The 27,842-nt window shown below is 42.8% G+C and overlaps 1 protein-coding gene across 5 annotated transcripts in view; it reads left to right on the plus strand.

Annotated features, from left to right (window-relative positions):
- CHN2 (chimerin 2) overlaps window positions 1-27,842 on the plus strand; it is a 397,849-nt gene that overhangs the window by 277,811 nt on the left and 92,196 nt on the right. For all 5 annotated transcript variants that reach the window (XM_056519888.1, XM_056519889.1, XM_056519890.1 and 2 more), the window contains one exon: window positions 22,495-22,572. In XM_056519888.1, the coding sequence (XP_056375863.1) occupies window positions 22,495-22,572 (78 nt within the window). The remainder of the gene's footprint in view (window positions 1-22,494; window positions 22,573-27,842) is intronic.

The raw sequence follows: 27,842 nt of genomic DNA on the forward strand, positions 1-27,842 counted from the left end.
TAATAAACCACCCCCTGCCTTTATTTTTATTATTTGTTAGTTTTCTACCTTGATATTGCTCTGTATTTTCTGCTCAGTCTCAGTCAGATTCACAGACTGGGAAGGGGCGTTACCCAGCAGACATGACATCATCTGAAGTGATACAGGGGAGAACTTCCTCCCTCCCTCTGCTACACACAGCCCAGAGCAGTTCAGTGTGTGAGATGAGCTATGATTGGCTAAGGCTAGACCCCCCCCTCAGCACTCCAGGCTGCATCGCCTGATTTTGGACTTCTGACAGGCCAGCAGGAGTCCAAAGTCTGTGCAAGAAAAGGGCAGAAATGTGCTCTGGACAAGTAGGGAGACACCTAGTGGCAGCTTTTTTAAACACAAATAAAATATTTAATGAAAATTTACTTCAAATTGGCTGCCTCCTTAGGGTTCAATGGTATTTAGAATAAAGTTATCCAAATATGGTGCCACAATTTGTCCATATTCAACAGTTCTTTATGTTTCTACGCTTCCCTATCTTCATGACATGCCTTCCTGACTGTGCTCTGTTTATTAACAATGTCATAAAGGATCCAAGTCACCATTTACATGTCCACCATTTATGTCCACTGATATGCTCACATAGTTTCCCACCTATTAGGCCAGTTAAGATGTGCACTTTGACATCATTGATATCACAAGGAAATTAAATGGATCCAAATAAAAAAATTAATCAGGAAAAAGTAAGAAGTAAAACTCATAATTGTACGCAATAGCTCTACTGGATGTTCTCAAAGACAAAAAAAGAAAATATAAAAAATTGGTCATCCAATACTTAACTGCAAAACTTTTAATTAGATATATTTTAGAATAAGTATATATGACATACTGTACAGGAGCTACTCCCATGGCAAATAAAACACACTGCAAAAATAAAATTAACTATATGACAGTAAAATCATACCAAAGAGAAATAAATATGAGCACAATACTAAAAGGCACTCTTTCGGCATAAATTTGGCTGCTGATAATATTAGACAGAATTGGTTTATGGATACATGCTGTGTAACGTCAGCATTCAGCTCCCGCCAACGTACAATCACTCACCTCTCTAATCGCGTCCAGCATTGTGCCCTGCTTGTGCTCCCACCTGCTGTCGCTATGCTGCCGCTTCTGCTTCCTTCTGCCGTTCCAGTCCTGGTTGGAAGGGTTTACATTCTGGCTTCTTCTGCTATTTAAAAGGGCAGTGTGCACACCCAAAAGCAGTTCCACCCTTTCCTTGGTGCCTGAGTAATGTTGGGGTTCCTAGTGTACATTAGCAAAGGAGTTCTGCATCGGATGCTGCTTTCCTTTTGTACTGACCCATGCCCATATTCTTGTTTCTATCTCTGCTTGATCCCTCCTGTAATGCACCATCTCTTCTGTTTATGACTTGGGTGGTTGACCCTAAATCTGTGTTGTCTGTCTTGGCATTATTTCCTGTTACCAACGCTGCCTCTCTCTGATCCTAATGTACCAAAGCTACTCTTCTGTGTTTGACCTGGACTACTGACTATGCCTGCTTGCCAGGCCCTCAATGCCAGGTATCGGGACCATCTAGCTTGCTGGGTCAGGCACTACCCACACTGAAACCACTCTTATGGAGTGACCCGGTGGTACCATCTAGCAGCAAAAGTCCAGTTTATGCATCATGAAGCAGGATAAAGGGTGAAAATTTAGAGGGTCCACACCTATTGCATATTACATTCTGAGTGTGCTGTAGCATAGCACTGTGAGTCCAACCTTAGGTGGACATATAAAGGGATAATTTTAAGTTTGTTGGAAATTTAGATTATAGCACAATCTCTTTAAAAATTTAAAGGGAACCTATCGTCCAGCCAGTAGTGGCAGACATGTTATACATATAGTAGTTAAGCCACTTTCAGATGGGCATAATAAGGATGTGTGCTTGCAAATCCCAGCTGGACCAGGGGTCCAGAGACATGAATTGAAACCATCATAGTAAACTATGATGCTATGAAGCTATCATTATAGCGGCATCAAGTCTAATGTACTATTTATATTGTTAGGTATAGCAACATTGCCTTGTTCACTCGATAGAGACAACTGTGCAGTACCATGCACCACCCTTAAAAATATTACAGTGATTGCAAGTATGAGCCAATGTACTCTTTAAAGGGGTCATCCCCCATAAGGTGATTTTAGTATGTACCTGCCAGACAGTAATGGACGTGTTTGTCTTGGGGCTAAATGGCTATGTTGTGAGATTACCATAACACTGGCTATCTTTTTGTGAACTGGGTATTTCCTGTTGGAGTTCGTTCTCTCAAACTACACATCCCATAGTTCCTTGTTTGTAAGTGTGAGGTCACTTTCTTCCCTCCCACACATCAGCCACCCCACCCATTAAAAATCAAATGAGCTGCATTCCATTCAAAAGACCAGTGTTTTCTAACCAGGGTACCTACAGCTGTTGCAAAATGATCTCTCTCCCACCCAGTGGTCACTCCACCCATTAAAGCTGGACAGGCTACTTTTTCACACCTGACTAGTAATGTCATGTCTCGGCCACACTTCAACCTAGGAAAACCTGAGTAATTTTGTATGCTGTTAAAAATGAATATTGTGGCAAAAATCACAGAAGAATTGAGAGATCACTGTCACACACAAGTACAGACACTATATTATGAACTACACTAACTTTACAGCCCCTGTAGCATAGTCAAATAAAAAAAATCCTGGAATACCCCTTTAAAGAGGCTGTTTGCTCATGAGCACTGCAACCCTTTAAAAGTTGAGCATAGGGGTGTTGGGAGTCACACCTCCACCAATCTATTTTAAAATGGTTATCCAGGAATAGAAAAACAGAAGCTAATTATTTTCACATAACTCTCCCCATCTGTCTCCAGGTTGGGTGTGGTTCTGCAGCTCAGTTCCATTGAAGTGAATGGAGCCAAGTTGTAATACCACACACAACCTGGGGATAGACGTGGCACTGTTTTTGAAAGAAATTAGCTCTTTTTTTCTATTTCTGGATAACCCCTTAAGGAATAGGCCATTCATTTTTAAAGCCCCTGTAACCCCATTAAGGCCTTGTTCACACATTATAGATTCTGTCTGGTTAAAGGAAAACTGTCAGCTTGCTCCCCCCTGCACTAACCAGCGGTACTGGCTGGTAGTGTGGGGGGACGCTGATCAGTTTGATGCTTACCGTGTCCGGATCTGCCACGCATTTCGTCCGTAATCTTTGAATTTTGGTATATGCTAATGAGGGGCTAACTGGCAGCGGCCGGGCTAACTGGCACTCTGACATCAGCGTCACTGGCCGCAGCGCCACCCAGCTCATCAATATTCCTCCCCTCTCTCTTCATTACAGAGCGGGGAGAAGAGGGAGAAGCGGAGGGAGGGGAGGAATATTGATGAGCCGGGTGGCGCTGCAGCCAGCGGCGCTGATGTCAGAGTGCCAGTTAGCGCCTCATTAGCATATACTGAAAATCGAAGATTACGGACGAATGGTGCAGCGGATCCGGGCATGGTAAGCATCAAACTCATTAGCGTCCCCCGCACTTCCAGCCAGTATCGCTGGTTAGTGCAGGGGGAGCAAGCTAACAGTTTTCCTTTAAGTTCAGATTCTGCATGGAAAGCCTGTTAGAATCCACTGACATTCTACTGGCAATGCGTGTGAACGGGGTATAATATATCCATTCATGTGCTCAGGTAGTATGCAAAATAATGATTGTCGCAAATTAGATTAGTTCCATTAAATTAAATATCCTTTTTATATTTTCATCTGTATATTTTAAGGGATAATTATTATTAGATTTTTTTGGGTTATATGGCCTTTTAATTGTACACAGTGTGAACCTCTGAATACAGAGTTTAAATGCTGATATGTATATTGCATTGTGGCTACATGTTATATGAAGCAGGAGAATAACTTGTGTGAAGCAGTCAATGCCTGGGAGGCACCCACTAAAGTCTTGATAATGTGCGAACAGATTAAAATTATTTAAAAAATATCACTGATTTCCAGTTCATTCTGTCATAATGCTGAGAACAGAGAACTGAACCCATTTCTCCAGACACGCATGATAATCCACTGACAGAGCTTCCGCCTATGGCAAGATTAAGCTGTTCTTTCATTGGTTTATACATTTCAAACAGGTTCACACAGAAACAAGTCTACTGTGGCTTTATTATATCTCTTTTGTTTGACCTACATTCAAAATGGGCGGGTACTGGCTGTTGTTAGATGGGAAAACTCATCATGAGAAGTGGCGTGTAGAACAGTTGTATCCCTTGGGAAACCAGAGTCATCATGTTAGACAACTTTTTGCTGAATATTTTATAAATCAATGATGTTAGCTTAAAAGCAAAGGCTTAAATTGACTTGGAGACCCAGGTGCTGGGTGTTGTGTAATGAACAATCAATCATCAGCTTCTATTGAAGGGTAGATATATGGAGCCACCCATCTTGTACATGTAGTGCCCATTCATCAGCTCAACTCAATATATGTCTAATCATCAACCAACAAGTAGCATAGGAACGCTATTACTCAGTATTTTTGTTTTGTCTTTAGCATTCCCCTTTAACGGATAACCATAGTCAATCAAAGGCTTAAATGGGCACTTTTAGGTACAAAAATGTTTTATATGTTGTACGTATATGTTGATAAAACATTAACCTTTCTAATATACTTTATTAGAAAATGTTATTTCCTTTTCATAGAAATCATGGCTTATAAAATCATGGCTTTGTCCAAGCTGAAGCACAGGCATGGACAAAGGCCAGTAAGTGAGGGTGGGATAGTACTCCTCTGTGCTCTCTCCTGTCTAATCGGACTCCTCTAGCTCTTTCCTGTCTAATAGGACTTCTCTGTGCTCTCTCCTCTCTGATAGGACTCCACTGTGCTCTCTCCTGTCTGATAGTACTCCCCTGTGCTCTCTCCTGTCTGATAGGACTCCTCTGAGCTCTCTCCTGTCTGATAGCACTCCTCTGTCCTCTCTACTGTCTGATAGCACTCCTCTGTGCTCTCTCCTGTCTGATAGCACTCCTCTGTGCTCTCTCCTGTCTGATAGCACTCCTCTGTGCTCTCTCCTGTCTGATAGGACTTCTCTTTGCTCTCTCCTGTCTGATAGGACTCCTCTGTGCTCTCTTCTGTCTGATAGTACTCCTCTGTCCTCTCTACTGTCTGATAGCACTCCTCTGTGCTCTCTCCTGTCTGATAGGACTCCTCTGTGCTCTCTCCTGTCTGATAGGACTCATCTGTGCTCTCTCCTGTCTGATAGGATTCCTCTGTGCTCTCTCTTGTCTGATAGGACTCCTCTGTTCTCTCTCCTGTCTGATAGTACTCCTCTGTTCTCTCTCCTGTCTGATAGTACTCATCTGTGTCCTCTCCTGTCTGATAGTACTCCTTTGTGCTCTCTCCTGTCTGATAGAACTCCTCTGTGCTCTCTCCTGTCTGATAGTACTCCTCTGTGCTCTCTCCTGTCTGATAGTACACCTCTGTGCTCTCTCCTGTCTGATAGTACTCCTCTGTGCTCTCTCCTGTCTGATAGGACTCCTCTATGCTCTCTCCTGTCTGACAGGACTCCTCTGTGCTCTCTCCTGTCTAATAGTACTCATCTGTGCTCTCTCCTGTCTAATAGTACTCCTCTGTGCTCTCTCCTGTCTGATAGCACTCCTCTGTGTTCTCTACTGTCTGATAGCACTCCTCTGTACTCTCTCCTGTCTGATAGCACTCCTCTGTGCTCTTCCTGTCTGATAGGACTCCTCTGTACTCTGTCCTGTCTGATAGTACTCCTCTGTGCTCTCTCCTGTCTGATAGGACTCCTCTGTGCTCTCTCCTGTCTGATAGTACTCCTCTGTGCTCTCTTCTGTCCTATCAGACACAGAGGAGTGCTAGCCCACCCTCACTTACTAGACTTTGTCCATGCCTGTGCTTCAGCTTGGACAAAGCCATGATTTTAGAAGCCATGATTTTTATAAAAAAAAAAAAAAGGAAATAACATTTATTTTGAAGCATATTAGAAAGGTTAATGCTTTGCCAAGATGTAAAACATATAAAAAGGTTTTGAATCTGACAGTGATCATTTAAGACTAACAAAGTTTTAAATTTTCATAACAAAATGTTGTTAAAGAAACCTTCTATGAAAAAAAATAAAAATCTCCAGTAATTTCAAGTCACATGTGCTGGTCAGTACCCTGATGCTACGACTGCTTAAAAGCTAGTTTGGCTTTTGATGCAACATTACTGTAATAAGACATTGACCTGTCACATCTAGACCTGTCCTCCAACACATAATTACATGAGAAGGAGGTCACTGCCTCCTGAAAAAAAAAAACGCACACTCATCTGTTACTGCTGTAAACATTCCAGTCATTTAGGGAGGCTATTATTAGGAGAGATGAAGATGAAAAATAATTAGCAGGTAGTTTATATGGTGCCATAGCTTCAGATGGTTTTCCAGTTTGAGAATTGGATCAAATCCCATGAGAGAAAACGTAAAAACTTTTTTCAAAGATCCTGTACTTGGCCAAAATAAACCCTATGCAATTTCTTTACAGTGTTTATCACCATAATTTGCTTGGTCATGTTTCTATTTCTGATTTTGGACCAAAGGCCATGTTCACAGGCAGGGGTGCTCTGCTGGAAACATCGTATCCCCTATACAAAGAATAGGGGATAAGATGCTAGATCGTGGAGTCCCACCGCTGGGGACCCCCACGATCTACGACGTGGCACCCCTGTAATTCGGTGCACAAAGCAAACTCCGCTCCGTGTCCGATGACTGGTGATGCGGGCCACCACGTCCCCTCCATTCACGTCTGTGGGAAGAGGCTTGACAGCTATGTACCAGGGTCACGCCCCCTTCCATAGACTTCCATATTCAGGGGGCGTGGTCGCCCGGATCCCCAGTCATCAGGCACGGAGCGGATTCCGAATGCTGCCGCTACCGGCCCGGAGATCGCGGAGGTCTTTTTTGGATAGGGGAGAGGGGAGGACCTTTGGATCGGGGATAAGATGTTTCAAACGGAGTACCCCTTTGTACCCATTTTTTATTTACAGATGGAGATTTCATATGGGGAATTAAACAACATGTCTGTTCTTATGCCTGTTGTGGTCCATTCATGACCAAATTAGTAGAATTGTAGCTCAGTCCTTCTTTTTGTGAATGGAAGTTGGGACTCTCATTAAGGCATATTAACATACTTGGGACCATGGCAGGTTAAACAGGGAAATCTGTCATGATAAATTCTAGCTTCTACAGATGCCCCACAAGTATATTTGGTTCCTAATATCTCCCAACTGAAGGAATATGTTACCCAGGAACCTACTACTTCCATTTGTTTACCATAGAGAATATCTAGGTATTGTCTGACTACAAGGGTATTGTACAGAATCTGTAGCATTTATGAGCCCTCAATTGTGTTTTTTCTTAACCCCTTAAGGATGCAGCCCTTTTTCACCTTAAGGACTAAGCCCTTTTTCGCAATTCTGACCACCGTCGCTTTACGAATTAATAACGCGAAAACGCTTTTACCGAATATTCTGATTCTGAGATTGTTTTTTCTTGACATATTCTACTTTATTTTGGTGGTAAATTTTCGGCATTACTTGCATCCTTTTTTGGTGAAAAATCCCCAAATTTCATGAAAATTTTGAAAATGTTGCATTTTTCTCACTTTGAAGCTCTCTACTTGTAAGGAAAATGGATATTCCCAATAAATTTTATTTTTCTTCACAAATACAATATGTCTACTTTATGTTGGCATCATAAAATTGACATATTTTTTGCTTTTAGAAAAAATTAGAGGGCTTCAAAGTAGAGCAGCAATTTTCAAAAATTTCATGAAAATTGCTAAATCTGAAGGGACAGATGTTACAGAACTACAACTCCCAGCATGCCTGGGCAGTCCAGTCATGCTGAGAGTTGTAGTTTGGCAACATCTGGAGGGCTACCGTTTTGGCACCACTGTAACAGTAAAGATCACTTTACTTTCACTTTCAATTCCCCCCCCCCCCCCCACCGTCGATTCCCTACCTGAGCCAGGATCCAGCAGTCTCCAACGAAGATCCGGGGTCCCCAGGCATCTTCTTCTCAGGTACCGGCCTCCATCTTCTGTCCATGTTCCCCTCGACATTCAGGGGTGGGCAGAACAGGGGGTTGCCATGGCAACCCACTGTCCTGCTGTGCCATTGGTCAGAATCAGTTCTGACCAATGGCAGGGCATAGGAGGAGATCACAACACTGCGAAATCAAATTTTTTTCTATGATGTCTGCTGTTGCAGTATGTTTTATAAAGGGTGCTAAAATTCCCAATAATTCATCTTTTGCCTACCTAAACAAACTAGTCGGCTTTAATAGACAGGTGCTTTGATTTATGTTAAAAGAAAGAAAAATACTGGCGCTCAAGATCGTATTGGACCAAAAGGCAAACGTGTACCGATATTATTTTAACAAAACAATAAAACATAAAATGTGAATTTATTCACCTACAGGGCCCTTTGGGTTGAAATACATCAATGAAAAAATAGTAGGTGTTAGAAATATAGAATGAATAAAAATGAAAATAAAATGCAAATACAGCACATAATAAAAATATACTAAAATATTTTACTTTGACTTAAGACCTCTATAAATTGTTACGGTGTCGCAAATAGTCATTGTATCTCATTGTGACACGGTTAAAAGTAGCTCTGTAGTATCGGAGCTGTTACTGTGTAATTAAGTAGTGTCCTTATGGTAGTGTCTCCTATGGAGAGTTCAAAACTTTTTTCATGTGGGAAAAAGTTATTGTATATAGCTCCTGTGGAGAAAATGCAATTGCTGTAACTGTGAAGAGAAGTGAACTGGATCTTAGTGCTATGCACTCTCCATTTTCCGCGCATCTTAAATACACTGCTCACAAAGGGAACACTAAGATAAGACATCCTGGATCTGAATGAATGAACTAATCGTATGAAATATAATATGGATGAGCGCTTAGTGAGACTATGTGATGTTATGTTGTATCAGAATATTGCAAAACTATGTAACTTGTAATTGGCAACAAAATTACTAAGTATCCTCTGTGCTAAAACCACATTGATACCTGTATCTTCATGAATGGGGTTGTTGAAGTCCGAGGCCCTGCTGATGTTTCCTCCGGTTTTTCTGCTGGATTCGCTGCTCTGAATTCGCTGCGGGTGACGTCACTAGTGGGCACGATGAGGGACAAGGGAGTATCAACGAAGCTTTTCGGAAGCTAGCGGCTTCCTTCGTCAGGGAACCCGGGTGTTTTATAAGTGGGAAAAAAAATTGCTATCACTTAATACTGTATGGTTTTTGGGGAAACATACAGGATTGAGCAGCTAAGTGAGCAAAGCACTCTCCATCTGACAAGCGCCTAGGTATATTTATTTTGTTACCCTAATCGTATGAAATACTTTCGTCTTTACATAGTTGAATGTATTGACAACAAAATAACGCAATAATTATCAATGGAAATCAAATGTATTAACCCATGGAGGTCTGGATATCGAGTCACACTCAAAATCAAAGTGGAAAACCACACTACAGGCTGATCAAACTTTGATGTAATGTACTTAAAGGACATCTGCAGCGTGATTAACACTTATCCCCTATCCACAGGATAGGGGATAAGTGTTTGATCGCGGGGGGTCCGACCGCTGGGACCTCCTGTGATCTCCTGTACGGGGCCGCGACCGTCCCGTGCAGGGGGCGTGCCGGCCGCAGCATGACGTTGCAGCCGGCATGCCTCCTCCATACATCTCTATGGGAGAGGCGGGGAGGCAGCGTTCGTGCCTCCCCGCCTCCTCCATAGAACTGTATGGGGACGGGAGGAGACGGGCGTCACCTCTAGGTCGACGCTACGCGTCTTAGCGCTCACCATGAGCGCTAATGGCGGCGCCCCCTTAGGGAAATTGCGGGAGGTCCCAGCGGTCGGACCCCCCGCAATCAAACACTTATCCCCCCTGTGGATAGGGGATAAGTGTCATACCGCTGCAGTTGTCCTTTAAAACAAGTCAAAATGAGGCTCAGTAGTGTATGTGGCCTCCACATGCCCGTATGACCTCCCTACAATGCCTGGGCATGCTCCTGATGAGTTGGCATCCCCCAACTCCTGGACAGTCTGTGGTGCAATGTGGCGTTGGTGGATGGGGCGAGACATGATGTCCCAGATGTGCTCAATCGGATTCAGGTCTGGGGAATAGGCGGGCCAGTCCATAGCATCAATGCCTTCCTCTTGCAGGAACTGCTGACATACTCCAGCCACATGAGGTATAGCATTGTCTTGCATTAGGAGGAACCCAGAGCCAACAGCACCAGCATATGGTCTCACATGTGGTCTGAGCATCTCATCTTGGTACCTAATGGCAGTCAGGCTACCTCTGTCAAGCACATGGAGGACTTTGCGGACCCCCAAAGAAATGTCACCCCACACCATTACTGACCCACTGCTAAGCCGATCATGCTGGAGGATGTCGGTCATGCTGAAGAACAATCTTGGTGTTCTCTGGCAAATGCCAAACGTCCTGCATGGTGTTGGGCTGTAAGCACAACCCCCCACCTGTGGACGTCGGGCCCTCGTACCACCCTCATGGAGTCTGTTTCTAACCGTTTGAGTGGACACATGCACATTTGTGGCCTGCTGCAGGTCATTTTGCAGGGCTCTGGCAGTGCTCCTTCTGCTCCTCCTTGCACAAAGGTGGAGGTAGCGGTCCTGTTGCTGGGTTGGTGCCCTCCTATGGCCTTCTCCATGTCTCCTGATGTACTGGCCTGTCTCCTGGTAGCGCCTCCATGCTCTGGACACTACGCTGACAGACACAGCAAACCTTTGTGCCACAGCTCGCATTGATGTGCCATCCTGGATGAGCTGCACTACCTGAGCCACTTGTGTGGGTTGTAGACTCTGTCTCATGCTACCACTAGAGTGAAAGCACCGCCAGCAATTGAAAGTGACCAAAACATCAGCCAGGAAGTATAGGAACTGAGAAGTGGTCTGGGGTCACCACCTGCAGAACCACTCCTGGGGTCACCACCTGCAGAGGGTGTCTTGCTAATTGCCTATAATTTCCACCTGTTGTCTGTTCCATCTGCACAACATCATGTGAAATTGATTGTCAATCAGTATTGCTTCCTGAGTGGACAGTGTGATTTCACAGAAGTGTGATTGACTTCGAGTTACATTGTGTTGTTTTAGTGTTCCCTTTATGTTTTTTGAGCAGTGTATATAATATATGAGAACATAGATAAAAATCACATAAGAAAGATACAGACACCATGGTACACTCAAAGGTGAACATGCAGAGGGAGAGGCAAAAACAAATGGCAAATATATCTGGAACCAGCAAATGGGCGAGTGGGGCATAAATCATAAACTGCACAAGAGAATGAAAGCAGAACTACTAAAACTGCATAGGAGGACATAGTGCAGAACAAAAGAATAAATGCAGCCATGCATAGTGCAGTGACTTCCGCCACATACGTATGTCACATATATTAGGCTTCATTCACATCACATTTGGGGCATACGGCAGCCAGATCCAGTGGGAGAATTTGAAAAGCGTCTGCTGCCACTTCCCTGCCAGACCCGTGCCATGCCCCATTTATTTCAATAAGCTCGACTGAGTCAACTAGTGACTCCGGTCAGGTCATTTTTGGACTATAAAACATATACGGTAAAAAAATGACCCGACTGGAGTCAATAGCTGACTTTGTCCGGCTCATTGAAATGTGTGGGGTATGGCACGCGTCTGGCAGGGATATGGACAGCTTGTTTTCAAATTCTACCACCGGATCTGGCTGCCATATGCCCCAAATGTTATGTGAATGCAGCTTTACTTCTGTTAGAAAATAAAAGCATTAACTCCAAGTAGGTGTGTTTGTACATTGCTTATTAGAGATGAGTGAAGTTACAGTGATTCGATTCGTCACGAACCTCGCGGCTCGGCAGTTGCTGACTTTAGCCTGCATAAATTAGTTCAGCTTTCAGGTGCTCCGGTGGGCTGGAGACTCTCTCCTAGGACTGTATCCACCTTTTCCAGCCCACCCGAGCACCTGAAAGCTGAACTGATTTATGCAGTCTAAAGTCAGCAACTGCCGAGTCGCGAGGTTTGTGACGAATCGAATCACTGTAACTTTGCTCATCTCCATTGCTTATGTATGTGGCTCTTATAGATTCCACCTAGCTATATCTTACACCCTTTAGCATACAGCTATAGACATTGCTCAGTGAGTGCTGTGTCCCGATGCAAATTCAAGTTCTGAAATGAAAGTTGGTACTGTGTATTGCTCACCGTTCCTGTGCATGCATCTCCAGGTTCTTGCACAGTATATGGGTGCATGCAGACACTTCTGCAAGACCACTATACGTGCAGAACCAGTGTGGCAGTGTTATTTGATTGGGGACTTGATGTAAAAGCATATATATATAAACAGCAGATGCAGTAGTCACATATACTACTACTTCTCAGACACGTTTCGGAGCCCCCATAGGCTCCTTCCTCAGTAAATGTAATAATTCTTAATAATGTAATGATTACTATTCTACTATTACCTTTACTGAGGTATGTTTAATGGCATATAAAAAAAATGCATATTAAGTTCTTTAAAGCAGTTGCCCAGTGTCATAAAATAAAAAAAAGTAGGGTTAGACTGAGTAAAAATAATGATAATAATGTAAAAGGGGTAATCACTTTTCAAAATCTTTCCAACAGTGTCCACATCCCCACTGATCTTCTCTTCCTGGTCAGTATCTCAACAGAAGAAAATTCCTACCCAGTAGTGTCACCGCCAAAGATAGTGATTGGCTAAAAGCCTTTTTTACATGGGATTATTATTAGGCAAATGCGCCTTTGTAGGAATGCTTATTCTCGATAATAGAGCCAGTGATCAGCCAATGAACATAAAAATGCTTGTTTGTTGGCTGATCACATCTTTTGTGTGCCCAATAAACACATCATTATGAGCTGCACACCTTCCTGTGTAAACAAGTGATGATAATAATGAATGGTTATAATGAATTTAAAGAATACACAAACCACCCAGAAATTGTTCATTTTGCCCGCCTGCACGATGAATAGAGCTGTTTGAAGGCACTTTAAAGGGGTTCTCCACTGGCCAGCCTTCTGGCTGTGGGGGTCGGCCACACCCCCTTGTGCCATCAGGCCATGCCCCCTCAATGTAAGTCTATTGGAAGGGGCGTGGCGACCGTCATGCCCCCTCCCATAGACTTGCATTGAGAAGGCATGGCCTGATGGCACAAGGGGGCGTGGTCGACCCCCGCAGCACGAGCACAGCGTTCAGAACTAAATGTTCTGAACACAGCCAGAAGGCTGGCCACTGGAGTACCCCTTTAAATGTGTGCTGATCACAGAGATCGCCACTTGTTATCGTGCCCCGGCTGCCCTTCTAAAAGGTCCTTAATAGGGGATTTACTTATTCAAAATTATACATTTGCACTAGGGATCGACCAATATCGTTTTTTTAGGGCCGATAGCGATACCGATAATCAGCGACCTTTCAGGCCGATAGCCGATAACTTATACCGATATTCCGGTATAAGTTATCGACTATTACACCCCCCCCCCCCTCCCCGGCCCCACAGATCAATGATTTAAAGCGGGCGCTTTAAATCAATGAACTGCAGCGGCTTTTGCGGGGCCAGAGACCGCCGCCCGCTTCTCTCCCCCTGCCTGTCCTGAGGTCCTCCCTAGTCCAACCACCACCGCTGCCCCAATGCCTCCCCCCATCCCCGGTTTTATAATTACCTGTTCTGGGGGCCCGGGGTCAGCGCTACTTCTGGCCCCGGTGTCGTCCTGAGCTGTCACTGTGCGCACTGACGGTGACGTCGCATTGAGGACATCACTCGTCATTGTGCAGCGCATAGGATGTCGCAGGAGCCAGAAGTAGCGTGGACCCCGGGAACAGGTAATTATGATACCGGGGATGGGGGAGGCAATGGGGCAGCGGCGGCAGTGGTCTTTGGCCGGGGGTTGCAGGGCATTATCGGCAAGGTAATTGCCGATTCCGATAATGTCCAAAATCATGATTATTGGCCGATAATATCGGCCAAACCGATAATCAGTCGATCCCTAATTTGCACCAAACCAGTTTTGATGTCTGATGGGTGTCATGTATAGAGAACGAAGTTACAGGGACAAACTGATATCAATAAGGCTGCTTTCCCTAGAGATGTATCCATTTCTGCTGCTGCATAGATCAATGGGCATGAACTTTGTGTTCGGATCTGTTATTGTCTCTGTTGTTCTGTTTGGTCATAGGAAAAAAATACAAAACGACCAAACACTCATTCTCTAGATGTGGGCTGGGATGAACAGGTGCTAGGAGACTTTCCAAACAAATTAACTTTATTTACCCATAATCCAAGGCATTTAGCGGAAATCTGCTTCCTCAGGCAGTCTCCCAGCACCTGTTTATCCCAGCCCACACCTAGAGGATGAGTGTCTGGTCGTTTTACTTTGCATCGTGGCTTGGAGCAGCTACAGGGAGCATTGTTTGTTGGATCATTATATGGCATTTTCCAATGTTGTACTTGGCTGTGTACAACCGCCGTTGGTAAGCGTGCACACTGCTATTTGGTAGTAACTGCTTACCCTGAGGTCAGCTTATCACGGAGCGCTTTCTGTATATCTGGTTTTCATAGAAAAACAATGGAACCCAACAGACCTTATTTAATGTAATAGGGTCTGGTGGGTCTCTTTCACAATGTCCAATATTTTATATTGTGTCCTGTATTTTTGATGGAATCTGCATTCGCTCCATGCCGGATGACTGGCGATGAGGGGCTGGAGGCTTGTGATGTCACGCCCACGCCCCTTGTGACATCATGGCCACACCCCTCAATGCAAGTCTATGGGAGAAGGCGTGGCGGTCATCACACCCCCTCCCATAGACTTGCATTGAGGGTGTGTGGCCATGACGTCATGAGGTGGCGTGACCATGACATCACAAGTCTCCCGCGCTGCACCCGATGCTCTAAACGAATGCCGGGTGCAGCAGGGGGCCCCCTGCGATCAGACGTCTTATCCTTTGGATAGGGGATAAGATGTCTAGGGGCGGAGTACCCCTTTAAGGCTTTGTTACTTTTTTAAATTGTCCATATGAATGTTTACAACACTGCTAATGTATTGTGTTTCAATGATGATTGTCAACTCCCGCTTTTCACGCACACTTGACACATTGGAACAAAGTTTTAACAACAGTTAACAAACTCAAGTCGACTTGTTGAAATTGGACAACTAGTGTAAAAAGCAGAAAGAAATCAGATGGTGCGAAGCATGTTTCACAGCTTGAGAGAGAAACTCATCTCTGACCTGTGATAATGCTGCTTCGCACAAGGCAACAAGATCTGTTTTGTAGTATAACGTTTATTTGTAAATTAAAAAAGGCATTTTTCTTTTTTGTTATAAGAAATTTATAAAGAACAATAGAAGATTATCAGTCACCATCATGGCAAATTCAACCCATAGTACAGGGCATTAAATGAGTCTTGTTCTGCCTTTTCAGGATCCTACTGAGGATAGGGAGTCTGTAAGTGAAATGTGTTACCTCCATGCATGTTTTCATTAAAACCCAGATGAGGAGAACATTCTTGGAAGGAAATTATAAAAAAAAAAGTCTTTTAGATTTTCAATCAGATTTTAACTTTAATTTTGCTTATTTATTTTAAAATAGGCAAGTTTCCAACTGGATACACTTGGCAACTTTCTGCATTGTTTATATAAGCATTAGAAATGTATAATCAAAAATAATGAGCAACTCTCAATGAAGTAAGTTTTAAGGTTTTCAACGTTTGTCAGATTGTGTGAAGCGTCAAGCTGTTGGACAGCCTATGCTCAGACCAGGAATACATTTGGAAAACATTGCATACTTTAGTTACAGAGTTGATAAGATTGAAAAGAAACAAGAGTCCATCAAGTTCAACCTACACTATGTTGATTTAGACGAAGGCAAAAAAAATATATATTGTGACACAGATGGCAATTGTATTATATCATGGGAAAAATTCCTTCCAACCTCCAATAATGGCGGCCAGAATAAATCCCTGAACCAATGCTGCGCCCCTCAGAAATCTAGTAACTGTAACTTGAATTTGTTTAGTGAATCAACCATCACAGTATCATGTGGCACAGATTACCTAGTCTCACTGCTCTTAGGCTAGGTTTCCACTTGTTTTTTCTTTTCTTAAAAAACGCCAGCAAAAACCCCAGAAAAACTGCCACAGTTTTTTCCTGCATTTTGGCAGTTTTTCTGGTGTTTTTTATGGCGTGTGGAAACAGACAGTTTTGTCCCCTGTGGCAGTTTTCTCACTGCCTTCAGGTACCACTCTGTGAGTCAGATGCTGAGCGCCCGGTCCACAGAGTGTAAGGAGTGACAGCATCACTACTTACCTCCCCGGGCCGTATAGTATACAGGGGTGCATAGTGTACCCATGTACACTATACATAAGCCGGGAATCCTGTCACCAGACTGACAGGACTCCCTGCTCCTATAGACCCTTTGGGCGGTATACAGTATATACAGCTATCTATTGATAGTGTATACAGAACACAAGGTCCACTTACTTCCCTCGCTCCCTTTCCCTGCCGGGTCCGTGTAGCTCCGCCGCTAGTGATGACTTCATTAGGGGCAGAGCTACAGACAGGAGACAGAGTAGTAAGTCTTAGGCTCTGTTCACATTGTATGTTTTGTGAAATATGAACAGACCCTTCTGCCAATGTCTTCCCAGACAGGGAGACTCCAGCTGTTGCTAAACTACAAGTCCTGCATGCCCAGACACCCAAAGACTAGGAGTTGTAGTTTTACAACAATTGGAGGCTCTCTGTTTGGGAAGACATTGCACTATGGGCACGCTCCCCAACGAGCGCCAAAAATGCCCTAACCAATTTTTTGTGTTTCTTTTTTCTTCTTGTTTCTGATCCGTGTATGCAGAGGATTGTGGTGGATTACTGCGGATTAACTAGATTTTTTCTTTTAATTAAATGGCTAACGAGGGCTGTGGGGGAGTGTTTTTTAAAATAAAACAATTTTTCTAATGTGTCATATTTTCTTTAAATTGAATTTTCAGGCTTAGTAGTGGATGCCATCTTATTGAGGGAATCCAATACCAAGCAGAGGTTTAGCGTTAGCCCTAAAAACAGCTAGCACTAACCCCCCAATTATTACCCCGGTACTCACCGCCACAGGGTTGTCGGGAAGAGCCAGTTCCAACAGGCCCGGAGTGTCAAAAATGGCGCTCCTGAGCCTAGGCGGTAACATGCTGGCGTTATTTAGGTTGGGGAGGGCCAGTAACAATGGTGCTCGCCCACCCTGGTAATGTCAGGCTGTTGCTGCTTGGTTGGTATCTGGCTGATACTGAAACTACAGGGAACCCTATGCGTTTTTATTTATGAAAAAATAGATACCAACCAAGCAGCAACAGCCTGACATTACCAGGGTGGGCAAGGACCATTGTTACTGGCCCTCCCCAGCCTTAATAACACCAGCCTGTTACCGCCTAGGCCCAGGAGTGCCATTTTTGATGCTCTGGGCCTGTTGGCACTGGTTCTTCCTGGCACCCCTCTGGCGGTGGGTACCGGGGTAATAATTGGGGGTTAGTGCTAGCCCCAGCTTAGCAATGGATTCCGTCAATAAGACAGCTTCCACTACTAACACATGACACACTAAAACATGACACATTGGAAAAATTGTTTTATTTAAAAAAAAAAACACTCACCCACACCCCTCCTTAGCCATTTTATAAACAAAAAAATCTAGTTCATCCGCAGTAATCCACCAAATCCACCGCAATCCTCTGCATACAACGATCTGAAACGAGAAGAAAAAAGAAACAGAAAAAAGGGGTTAGGACATTTTTTGGCACTCTCCACTGGGGGGAGCGCCAATAGTGTATTGTCCATGTAGCTCAGCCCCCTAGTGATGACATCATTAGGGGCAGAGCTACAAACGGGAGGCAGAGTGGTAAGTATGAGGCTCTGTTCACATTGTACCGTTTGTATAATGTGAACAGACCCTTTTGGCAGTGTCTTCCCAAACACAGAGCCTCAAATTGTTGCAAAACTACAACTTCCAGCATGTCCAGGCAGCCTTTGGCTGGACATCCTGGTAAGGGGATCTCCTCCTCTGTAAACACTATATACAGCTATCTATAGATTTCTGTATACTGCCCAAAGGGTTAACCTACACTGTCAAGCAGTGTAAATTAACTCTTTCCTTGCTGGGCTGGCGCATAGCGCACAGCTCAGCAGAGGGTTAAGTGAGCCAGCAATGTGTATACTGTATACACATTGCAGGCTCACTTTAAGTTCTTGCTGGGCAGTAGATATACCACATACTGTTCTGTAGTCGCAAGCACAGCTGAGTCCCAAAATTCACATCAGGAGGATCGCAACAGGAGTCAAGAGTGACGCTTGCTGCAATCTGTCCCTTACTGCAAGTACTACTGCCACTTCCGCTCTCACATCTTTGAAGTGCTGTGATGAATAGAAGACCTTAGGCTCTATGCATGTTTCAGTGAAGCTCTGTGTAGTTTTCAGTCTGTGCAGCTTTCATTGAGGTTCTATGCATGTTTCAGTGATGCTCTGTGCAGCTTTTAGTCTTTGCAGCATTCAGTGAGGCTCTGTGCAGCTGTCAATCAAGCTCAGTGCAGCCAGAAGCACTTCCTGAGTCTGGTCTCCTGCCAGGCCGGGAGGAGACCAAACTCACTGTATTAATTGCGGTAGGGAACAGAACAGAGCTACTTAGTGGCCTTTTTTTCTATTACATTTTAAACATATTTGGGGGAGATTTATCAAAATCTGTCCAGAGGAAAAGTTGCTGAGTTGCCCATAGGAACCAATCAAATCCCTTCTTTCATTTTTGCAGAGGCCTTGTTAAAATGAAAGAAGCGATCTGATTGGTTGCTATGGGCAACTCAGCAACTTTTCCCCTGGACAGGTTTTGATAAATCTCCCCCATTTATGTTTAGAATTTTAAAAGCAAACGTCTACTAATTACACAAGGAACACTATATTAAAAGTTTTATTTGGTGACAGGTACTCTTTAAAGTTCTCCCCATGATAGACATGTATACAACATCAAGAGGATTTGTCATAAAAAGACATTGGGGGAGATTTATCAATACTTAAGAGCCTTTTTTTTTTGGTTTAGAAAAACTTTGTGCATTGATAATAAGTGATTATTTTAAAAAGTGGCTATCTTGAACACTTTTGTCTTTCTACTTTGCAGTGGTTGTTAATTTATAAAGTGCGACTCTTTTAAACAAATTTTGGAACAGTGCCCTCAATTAAACTACAAACATACATCATCCCAGACCTTGTTTACAAAAATGGCTGGGGATAGCCTATTTAAAGCACAACTGTCACTTAAAAATACACAATAAAAGTATGCACAATATGTAAGAGCAGTGTACCTGTGTATTGCAGCCATACCTTTAGGCTAAGTTTCCACTTGTTTTTTTTTCTGGCAGTTTTTGAGCCAAAGTCAGAAGTGGATCCATAGGGTAGGAGAAGTGTAAGTCCTTCCATTATATGTCCTTTTCCTTTTGAATACATTTCTGGCTTTGGCTCAAAAACTGCAGTGGCAGTATTCCAAAAACTGCCAGAAAAAAACAACAAGTGGAAACTTAGCCTTTCCAGAATTTGGTCAGGAACAGTCAAAGAGGTGTGGCCAGGGATCCGCAATGCCCAGGGGTTGCCACCCCCCCCCCCCCCCCCCCTATCTGTTCCTGACTGTGGGGGAAAGTGATTTTTATCTGCATAAAGCCACATAATAAGCAGCCAAAGGTATGTCTGCAGTACACAGGATTTTACATACTGTGCATACTTTTCTGGGGTATTTTCAAGTGACACTTGCGCTTTAAAGAGTCACAGATTTTTGTGCAGTGAGGGAGCCAAACAAAGTGGTGTAATGAAGTATTATTTTAAACATAGAAAAATGTCTGCCCAATATTATGAATTCTATAAATAGTCCTTGTCCCTAACTTATATGAAGGATAGCCTTATGTCTATCCCATGCCTGCTTAAAGGGGTACTCTGGAGCTAAACAACTTATCCTCTATCAAAAGGATAGGGGATAAGATGTTAGATTGCGGGGATCCCACCGCTGGGGACGGAGGCACGTGGCAGACAAGGGGGCGGGACATCAAGAGGGGCGGGGCGTGACATCACAATACTCCGTCCCCTGCACCGCCCATCATCACCCATAGAGCAATCCTCGCTCTACATCGTATCCCCTATCATTTTGATAGGGGATAAGATGTTTCGTGCCAGAGTACCCCTTTAAACTCCTTCACTGTATTTGCAGCTACCACTTCGGCAGAAAGGCTATTCCATGCATCCACTACTCTCTCTCAGTAAAGTAATACTTCCTCATGTTTTTTTTTTTTTTATATCCTCTCTTTTAGTGTTTATTCTATTTAAAAGTTTCTATTATATCCCCTCTGTCTCATCTTTCTTCTATACATGTTAAAGTCCTTTAACCTATCCTGGTAAGTTTTATCCTGCAATCCATGGTTTTGTAGTTCTTCTCTAAACTCTCTCCAAAGTATCTATATCCTTCTGGAGATACAGGGGGACATTTATCATTGTCTTCACCCTTTTTTTGTGTGTAAAATTGTCCCTAAAAAAAATTGCAGCAAGCTGTGCCTGGACTTTTTTTTTTGCTTTTCATGTAGTGCAATTTTAACACACCACTGCATTTGTGTGTACCATATTTTATATATTTTTTTTGCAGTGGTCATAGATTTATCATTTGGGACTTTTGTAAAAAGTCCCAAACTTGTGTGCAATGGACCATATATATGCCCTAAATCACACCAAGTCTGACCACACAGTAAAAAGTATCTATGCCACACAAATTTGTAAATTTGCAACACAAAAAAAGGGGTAAAAAATAAAAATCCCCCCCAACTTAAAGGGGTACTCCACTGCTGCGTCCGGAACATTTTTTTTCCAAATGCTGGGTGCAGGCTGCGGGGGTTGTAACGTCATGACCACTCCCCTCGTGATGTCACACCATGCTCCCTCATGCAAGTCTATGGGAGGGGCGTGGCATTGAGGGGTGTGGTGTAACATCATGAGGGGCGTGGCCGTGACATCATGACCCCCACAGCCCACACCCAGCATTTTGAACGAAATGTTCTGGACATTTACCTTAAGGGTAAGTTCAGATAAGCGGATACACAACATATTTTACGCTGCAGATCTGCTGCTGAAGGACCCCTACAGGGTGCCTTTAAATGTGTCTGCTCTGAGCGGCAATACCCCGCTACGAGTAGACACACTGCATGCGCGGTGTACTCGCACACATCGCGGTCGCTCCCCCTGCTCCCTGAGCTAGGCCGAGAGCCGCCGCGATGTGCAAGTATACTGCGACTGGCACATCGCAGTGCGTCTGCTCGTAGCGGTGTATTGCTGCTCAAAACAGGCACATCAAAAAGCACCCTGTAGTGGTCCTCTGGCAGCAGATCCACAGCGAATTTTACTCGTCTGAACGTACCCTTAATCTTTTAAGGCGTCCAAGTTAGGTAAACTGTACAACATCTATCTGGATAAATTATTATTATAGACTTACTCACAATAACAAGCTACTCTACATGCTCAATTTAGTATATAAATGGCATTGGACATTTTAGGCTAACTGAGTTTCATGTATAAATGTAACGCCTATGCCATGAAAAAGTTAAAAAGATGGCGTCAATATTTTATAAGGGAACCCAGAAGGCTATTAAGAGAGTATGGGAACCATAGATTAAAAACGAGGTAAGAGAGAGCCCTCTGCTAATCCTCCGCAGACTCCTGCAGGATTTACACTCACACAGGATATGAAGGGGGAGATTTTATCATTTCCAGATTAATCCATCAGCAGGATTTAGCCTGGTTTAATCCATTGCTCTCCAGACTCCTTTCTGGGCATGGTCCAGAGGAGCACTGAGCGTCTCGCATCATTGTGAAGAAGTGATGCTCCTTGCTGAAAAGAGTTGTGCAAGTGTCTCGTAAATCTTGCTCCCTCCCTGTTAACTTGTGGTTGGATGCTGTTGCTGAGGAGGGTCTTTTGTCTGTGTTCAGTGTGAGGGCTGCAGTTGTCTCAGGCACTCGCCTGCCTTGAGAACTAAAACAAAGCGGTCAACTAGTTATTGAAATGCAGAAGCTCCTTCCATCCCACAAGACAGCCCATTCAAGTCACATGTCGGAGGTCTCTGCAGAATGGGCCGCAGCTGCTTCCAATCTGGTCTGTAGCATCAGAAGCAGCTGGACCAGCCTAGTGCCTGTAAGCCTACAAGGCTCCGAGGAGGAAACGCAAAGGATCTGGGATTCTGACACTATGCTGTCTGAGGAGCTATGGTTGGAGAGTGAAAAGAACTATGCTACTGCTGTCCATAAGTCTAAAAAAGGCAGAAAGCACCAGGAGCTCCTGGCGTTGGCACTGGGGGTGAAAGTTGGGGGCAGGAGTGCATTATTGTGGCAGCCTCTGAAACTCTTTGCCTATTCACAGATCACCTCACTGGTCAGAAGAGCAGCCCTGACGCAGAATGACAACCATTTCAACTACGAGAAAGCACACAACTTCAAGGTAAGACACCCTCCTTTCATCTTCTTGCGTTGCCTTGCACAGATTCCAAGTCTCTGGGTCACACGTTCTTGGAGGAGGCTCATAAGTAATAAATGAACATTTCCATGTAAGAACACAGTTTTGCTTCTTTACAGCTATTTAAACAGACTCAGGCGCAAGGCGAATCGTCGTCTTTGTCTGGAATTCCTTGTTTAACCACAGTGGCCAACTTTGTTCCTTGCTAATGCATCTGACAGGAAGGAGGTATTGGCAGCCAGGGAGACAACCACATTATATTAACCCCTGCGCTGCATTGGCAACATAGAAAGCAGATGAGATAATGGATCAGCAATCATTAAAGTGAAAAAGTACAGTTCATACAATTGTCATATTAATCTATGTTCTACATCATTATACCATGCTATGCTGTGTACAGGTAAATTGCCAGTTAGGCATTGTTAGGCATAACATTTTTATATTATATTTATATAAGTATTAGGGTCTACTCACACGGCAGAATTTCCGCTTGCGGAATTCCACCTCAAATAAAAGCCCATAGACTTCTATGGGATTCCGCACTCCCATTCACACTTCTGAATTTCCGCTTGCGGAGCAAGCGGAAATTCAGAAGTGTGAATGGGAGTGCGGAATCCCATAGAAGTCTATGGGCTTTTATTTGAGGCAGAATTCCACAAGAGGAAATTCTGCCTTGCGAATAAACCCTTAGGCTAGGTTCAGACTACGGAATCTCCAGGCAGAAAATTTCCGCCCGGAGATTCCGAGTGCGGCCAGCGCCGGCTGAATCAGTCGACGCTAGGACCGCGCGGACACTGCAGTCTTCAATAGACTGCAATGTGTTCCGCGCGGATTTCCGCCTGAAGAAAGAGCACCGCCTTTCTTCATGTGGAAATTTCTAAGCGGATTTTCTAAGCGGATTTTCCGCTTCACAAATTCCGAAGTGTGAATTTGTGAACGGAAACCCATTCACTGCACGGAATTTCGGACGGAAATTTTACGACTGAACTTCTGTCGGAAATTCCGTAGTCTAAACCTAGCCTTAGGCATTTTAGCAAGCGGAATTTCCACCTGCAATTTCAAAGAGGAATTGCAGGCGGAAATTCCGCTTGCTAAAATGTATAGTGTAGTGAATGGGTTTCCGTTCACAAATTCACACTTCAGAATTTGTGAAGCGGAATTTGTGAACGGAAAATCCGCTTGGAAATTTCCGCCTGAAGAATGGGGTTACTCTTTCTTCAGGCGGAAATCCGCCCGGAACACATTGCAGTCTATTGGAGACTGCAGTGTCCCCGCGGTCCTAGCGCCGACTGATTCAGTCAGCGCTGGTCACACTCGGAATCTCCGGGCGGAAATTTTCTGCCTTGAGATTCCGTAGTCTGAACCTAGCCTTAGGGTCTACTCACACGGCAGAATTTCCGCTTGCGGAATTCCACCTCAAATTAAAGCCCATAGACCTCTATGGGATTCCGCACTCCCATTCACACTTCTGAATTTCCACTTGCGGAGCAAGCGGAAATTCAGAAGTGTGAATGGGAGTGCGGAATCCCATAGAAGTCTATGAGCTTTTATTTGAGGCAGAATTCCGCAAGCGGAAATTCTGCCGTGTGAGTAGACCATAAGGCTAGGTTCAGACTACGGAATCTCAAGGCAGAAAATTTCCACCTTGTGAATAAACCATTAGTTTATAGATAATAGTTGTAAAGAAGCAGAATTCATATTACACCATGGCAGGGATTTCTTGCTATATATGGTTATAAATGGAAACATTTGTATCAGTGCTAATGGAATGTGACAAATCCAATGAATATCTGACTCCTAAGATAATATTTCATGTAAATGTGTGTTGGTATTTGCAGCAGTTCTTCACTATTCCTACTTCCAGGTGTTAAGATGAAGTGTTTGCAGGGCAAATCCTATTCAGGTGCCTTCACCATTATGGAGAAAAACAAAAAGATACATCGTATCACTGCTCTTTTCCTTATGCAGGATGTATCCTGGGAAGACAGGATCATCTACTTCACTCCGGAAGTGGTAATAGTGGAAAGTCCCATTAACTATTGCATAAAGGCTGACAGATGAGTTTCCTATTACAGCTTTGAGGTTTTGGTTATTGACATTTGTTGAAAAAAAATAAAATAAAATTGCAGTGTGTGGTTTCAAGGGGATATTCTAATGACTAATACTAATGGCATATCATAGTGGCCTGGACCCCAACGGGCTGTAGCCTTGGGCTTTTCTTTGCCACATCCACAACTCCTGATCAAGTGCTTTGTCTTGTATTGCAACATACTGTAACACCATTCAAGTAAATAGGACTGTGCAGCAGTTCCTAAATATCCCCGTGTCAGAAAAAAAGCCAAGGGGGCTACAGCTTTATTCTAAAGATTGGAAGGGGTCCCAGAATAGTCACCCCCCACCGATAAAACATTAATAGCATATGTCATCAATCGTAGTGTTGATCCAGGGATTCATTCTGATTGCCAGGTTTGCAGTAAGGAAGAACATTTTCTCCCTAAAAAGAGAAAAATTGGCTTTTATGTCATGAGGTTCTTTGCCTTCCTCTGGATCAACACTGTAGTTTGAAATGGATAGATGTGTGTTGTTTTTCACCCTTACTGTTACTGTGCGATCATCAGAAAACCCCTTTAAATTCCTCGATAATGGCAAACAGACCCTGTCCCCTTCCCTATTGGAATGTTATATAGAAATCTGTCATGATGTACTGCCTGTATGTTATTGCACATAGATAGATAGATAGATATGAGATAGATAGATAGATAGATAGATAGATATGGGATAGATAGATAGATATTGATAGATAAATGGATAGATAGATACTGAAAATAGACAGATAGATAGATAGATATATATGGATAGATAGATAGATATGAGATAGATAGATAATTGATAGATAGATAATAGATTGATAGATATGAGATAGATAATAGCTAGATAGATAGATATGGATGGATGGATAGATAGATAGATAGATAGATAATTGATTGATAGATAGATAGATAGACATGGATAGATATGAGATAGATAGATATGGATAGATAGATAGATAGATAGATGATAGATAGATAGATAGATAGATAGATAGAAGGATAGATATGGATGGATAGATAGATAGATAGATATGAGATAGATAGATAATAGATTGATAGATAGATATGAGATAGATAATAGATAGATATGAGATAGATAGATATGGATAGATAGATATGAGAGATAGATTGATAGATAGATATGGATGGATAGATAGATAGATATGAGATAGATAGATAGATAGATATGGGATAGATAGATATGGATAGATAGATATGAGAGATAGATTGATAGATAGATATGGATGGATAGATAGATAGATATGAGATAGATAGATAGATAGATAGATATGAGATAGATAGATATGGATGGATAGATAGATAGATAATTGATAGATATGAGATAGATAGATATGGATGGATAGATAGATAGATAATTGATAGATAGATAATAAATTGATAGATATGGATAGATAGAATAAAAAAAAGTGCAGCAACACCTCCAATAAGGTGAAAAAGTGATGGCTTTATTTAGCACATGAGGTTCACAGCAGTAACATATCAGTTTCTCTCACAACCATATATAAGCAATACAATGGTCAAATAGCTCCGTTTTAAAAGACATTGAATAGGTTGTAATAAACTGAGCTATTTGACCATTGTATTGCTTATATATGGTTGTGAGAGAAACTGATATGTTACTGCTGTGAACCTCATGTGCTAAATAAAGCCATCACTTTTTCACCTTATTGGAACATATCTAAATACCACCAATAGATAGATAGATAGATAGATAGATAGATAGATAGATAGATAGATAGATACTGTAGATAGATAGATAATGTAGATAGATAGGTAGATAGATAGATAAATACTGTAGATAGATAGATAAATACTGTAGATAGATAGACATGATAGATAAGATAGATATGATAGATAAGATAGATAGATACGATAAGATAGATACGATAGAGAGATACGATAGATAGTTAGACAGATAGATAGTCAGACAGACAGATTGATATTATAGATAGATAGATACTGTAGATAGATAGATACGATAGATAGATAGATAGATATAGATACGATAGATAGTTAGACAGATAGATTGATGTTATAGATAGATTGATATGATAGATACTGTAGGTAGATATTGTAGATAAATTATTTTTCTCTCTCTCTCTCTCTCTCTTTCAATCTCTCTCTCTCTCTCTCTGCCCTTGTGGTGTATATACCAATATTGTATAGGGAGTGACAGAATTCCATTATATATGTTATTAAACGTCCATTGACAGATGGGATGTGCAATAGATCTGCCTGACAATCTTTATATTGGACACAAAGACATACAAATTGAATGCATTGTGTTCCTCCCCCTTCTGGGAGCTGTGATCCTCACGGAGTAATTCCTGGCCCGTTATACACATCTGTTTCCATCTCTGCTGACTTCATTCCACAGTTTCTGTATTACATATGACTCAAATGGAATGGACTTCCCTGAAAAATGATGAATGTGCAAAAATGTAACCATTGTTACAGAGCACTTCTTATTACAGCTGAGGAAGCTTCTATCATGAAGAACACCTTATTGATCCTGATACTTGCCTTTAGGCTTAGAATTTTTATGTAGTCAATGCAAAATGACTGTACTTGCATCTGCTACAAAGAACAAAGCTTGACCCTTTTTTGCTTGGTTCTAGTAAAATGTATTGTAGACACCAGTCATCAATAGATAAAGAAATGTCTGAAGTATGTTGTGTTCCAAATCCACAGTGTCTGGTATCCAACGGAGATGATCATGGACAAAGAAAGCAGTTTCTAGATTGCTTTATACTGTATACACACAGCTTTATATTATTCTTCACGTCTTAGTGCTATTATATGATCACAGCCAGATGTGGGGAGATTTTCTAATACCAATTCACCGTTTGAGTAAAAAGTGAGGGGGAAAATTGCTAAATAAAAAAGTCCAATGAAATTTTGGCAGCATAGATGTATGTGTCAGAAAAGTGGCCCACGGGCTTTATAAATATGTTAATTAATCTAAACTCTTATGTTTTTCAATGAAACCACACTGATGTATCTCACTGACTTTAATGGGAGCTTAGCAGCAGTAATCCAGCACGGCCACTACACAATGTATAGAGCTGTCTTCTTACTGCTGTGATTATTGTGTGTATGTGGGCACCCCATCTATGGCAAACAGCTGATGAGTAGGGATGCCAG

This window comes from Hyla sarda, chromosome 5, assembly GCF_029499605.1.
Source record: "Hyla sarda isolate aHylSar1 chromosome 5, aHylSar1.hap1, whole genome shotgun sequence".
Classification (NCBI taxonomy): Eukaryota; Metazoa; Chordata; class Amphibia; order Anura; family Hylidae; genus Hyla; species Hyla sarda.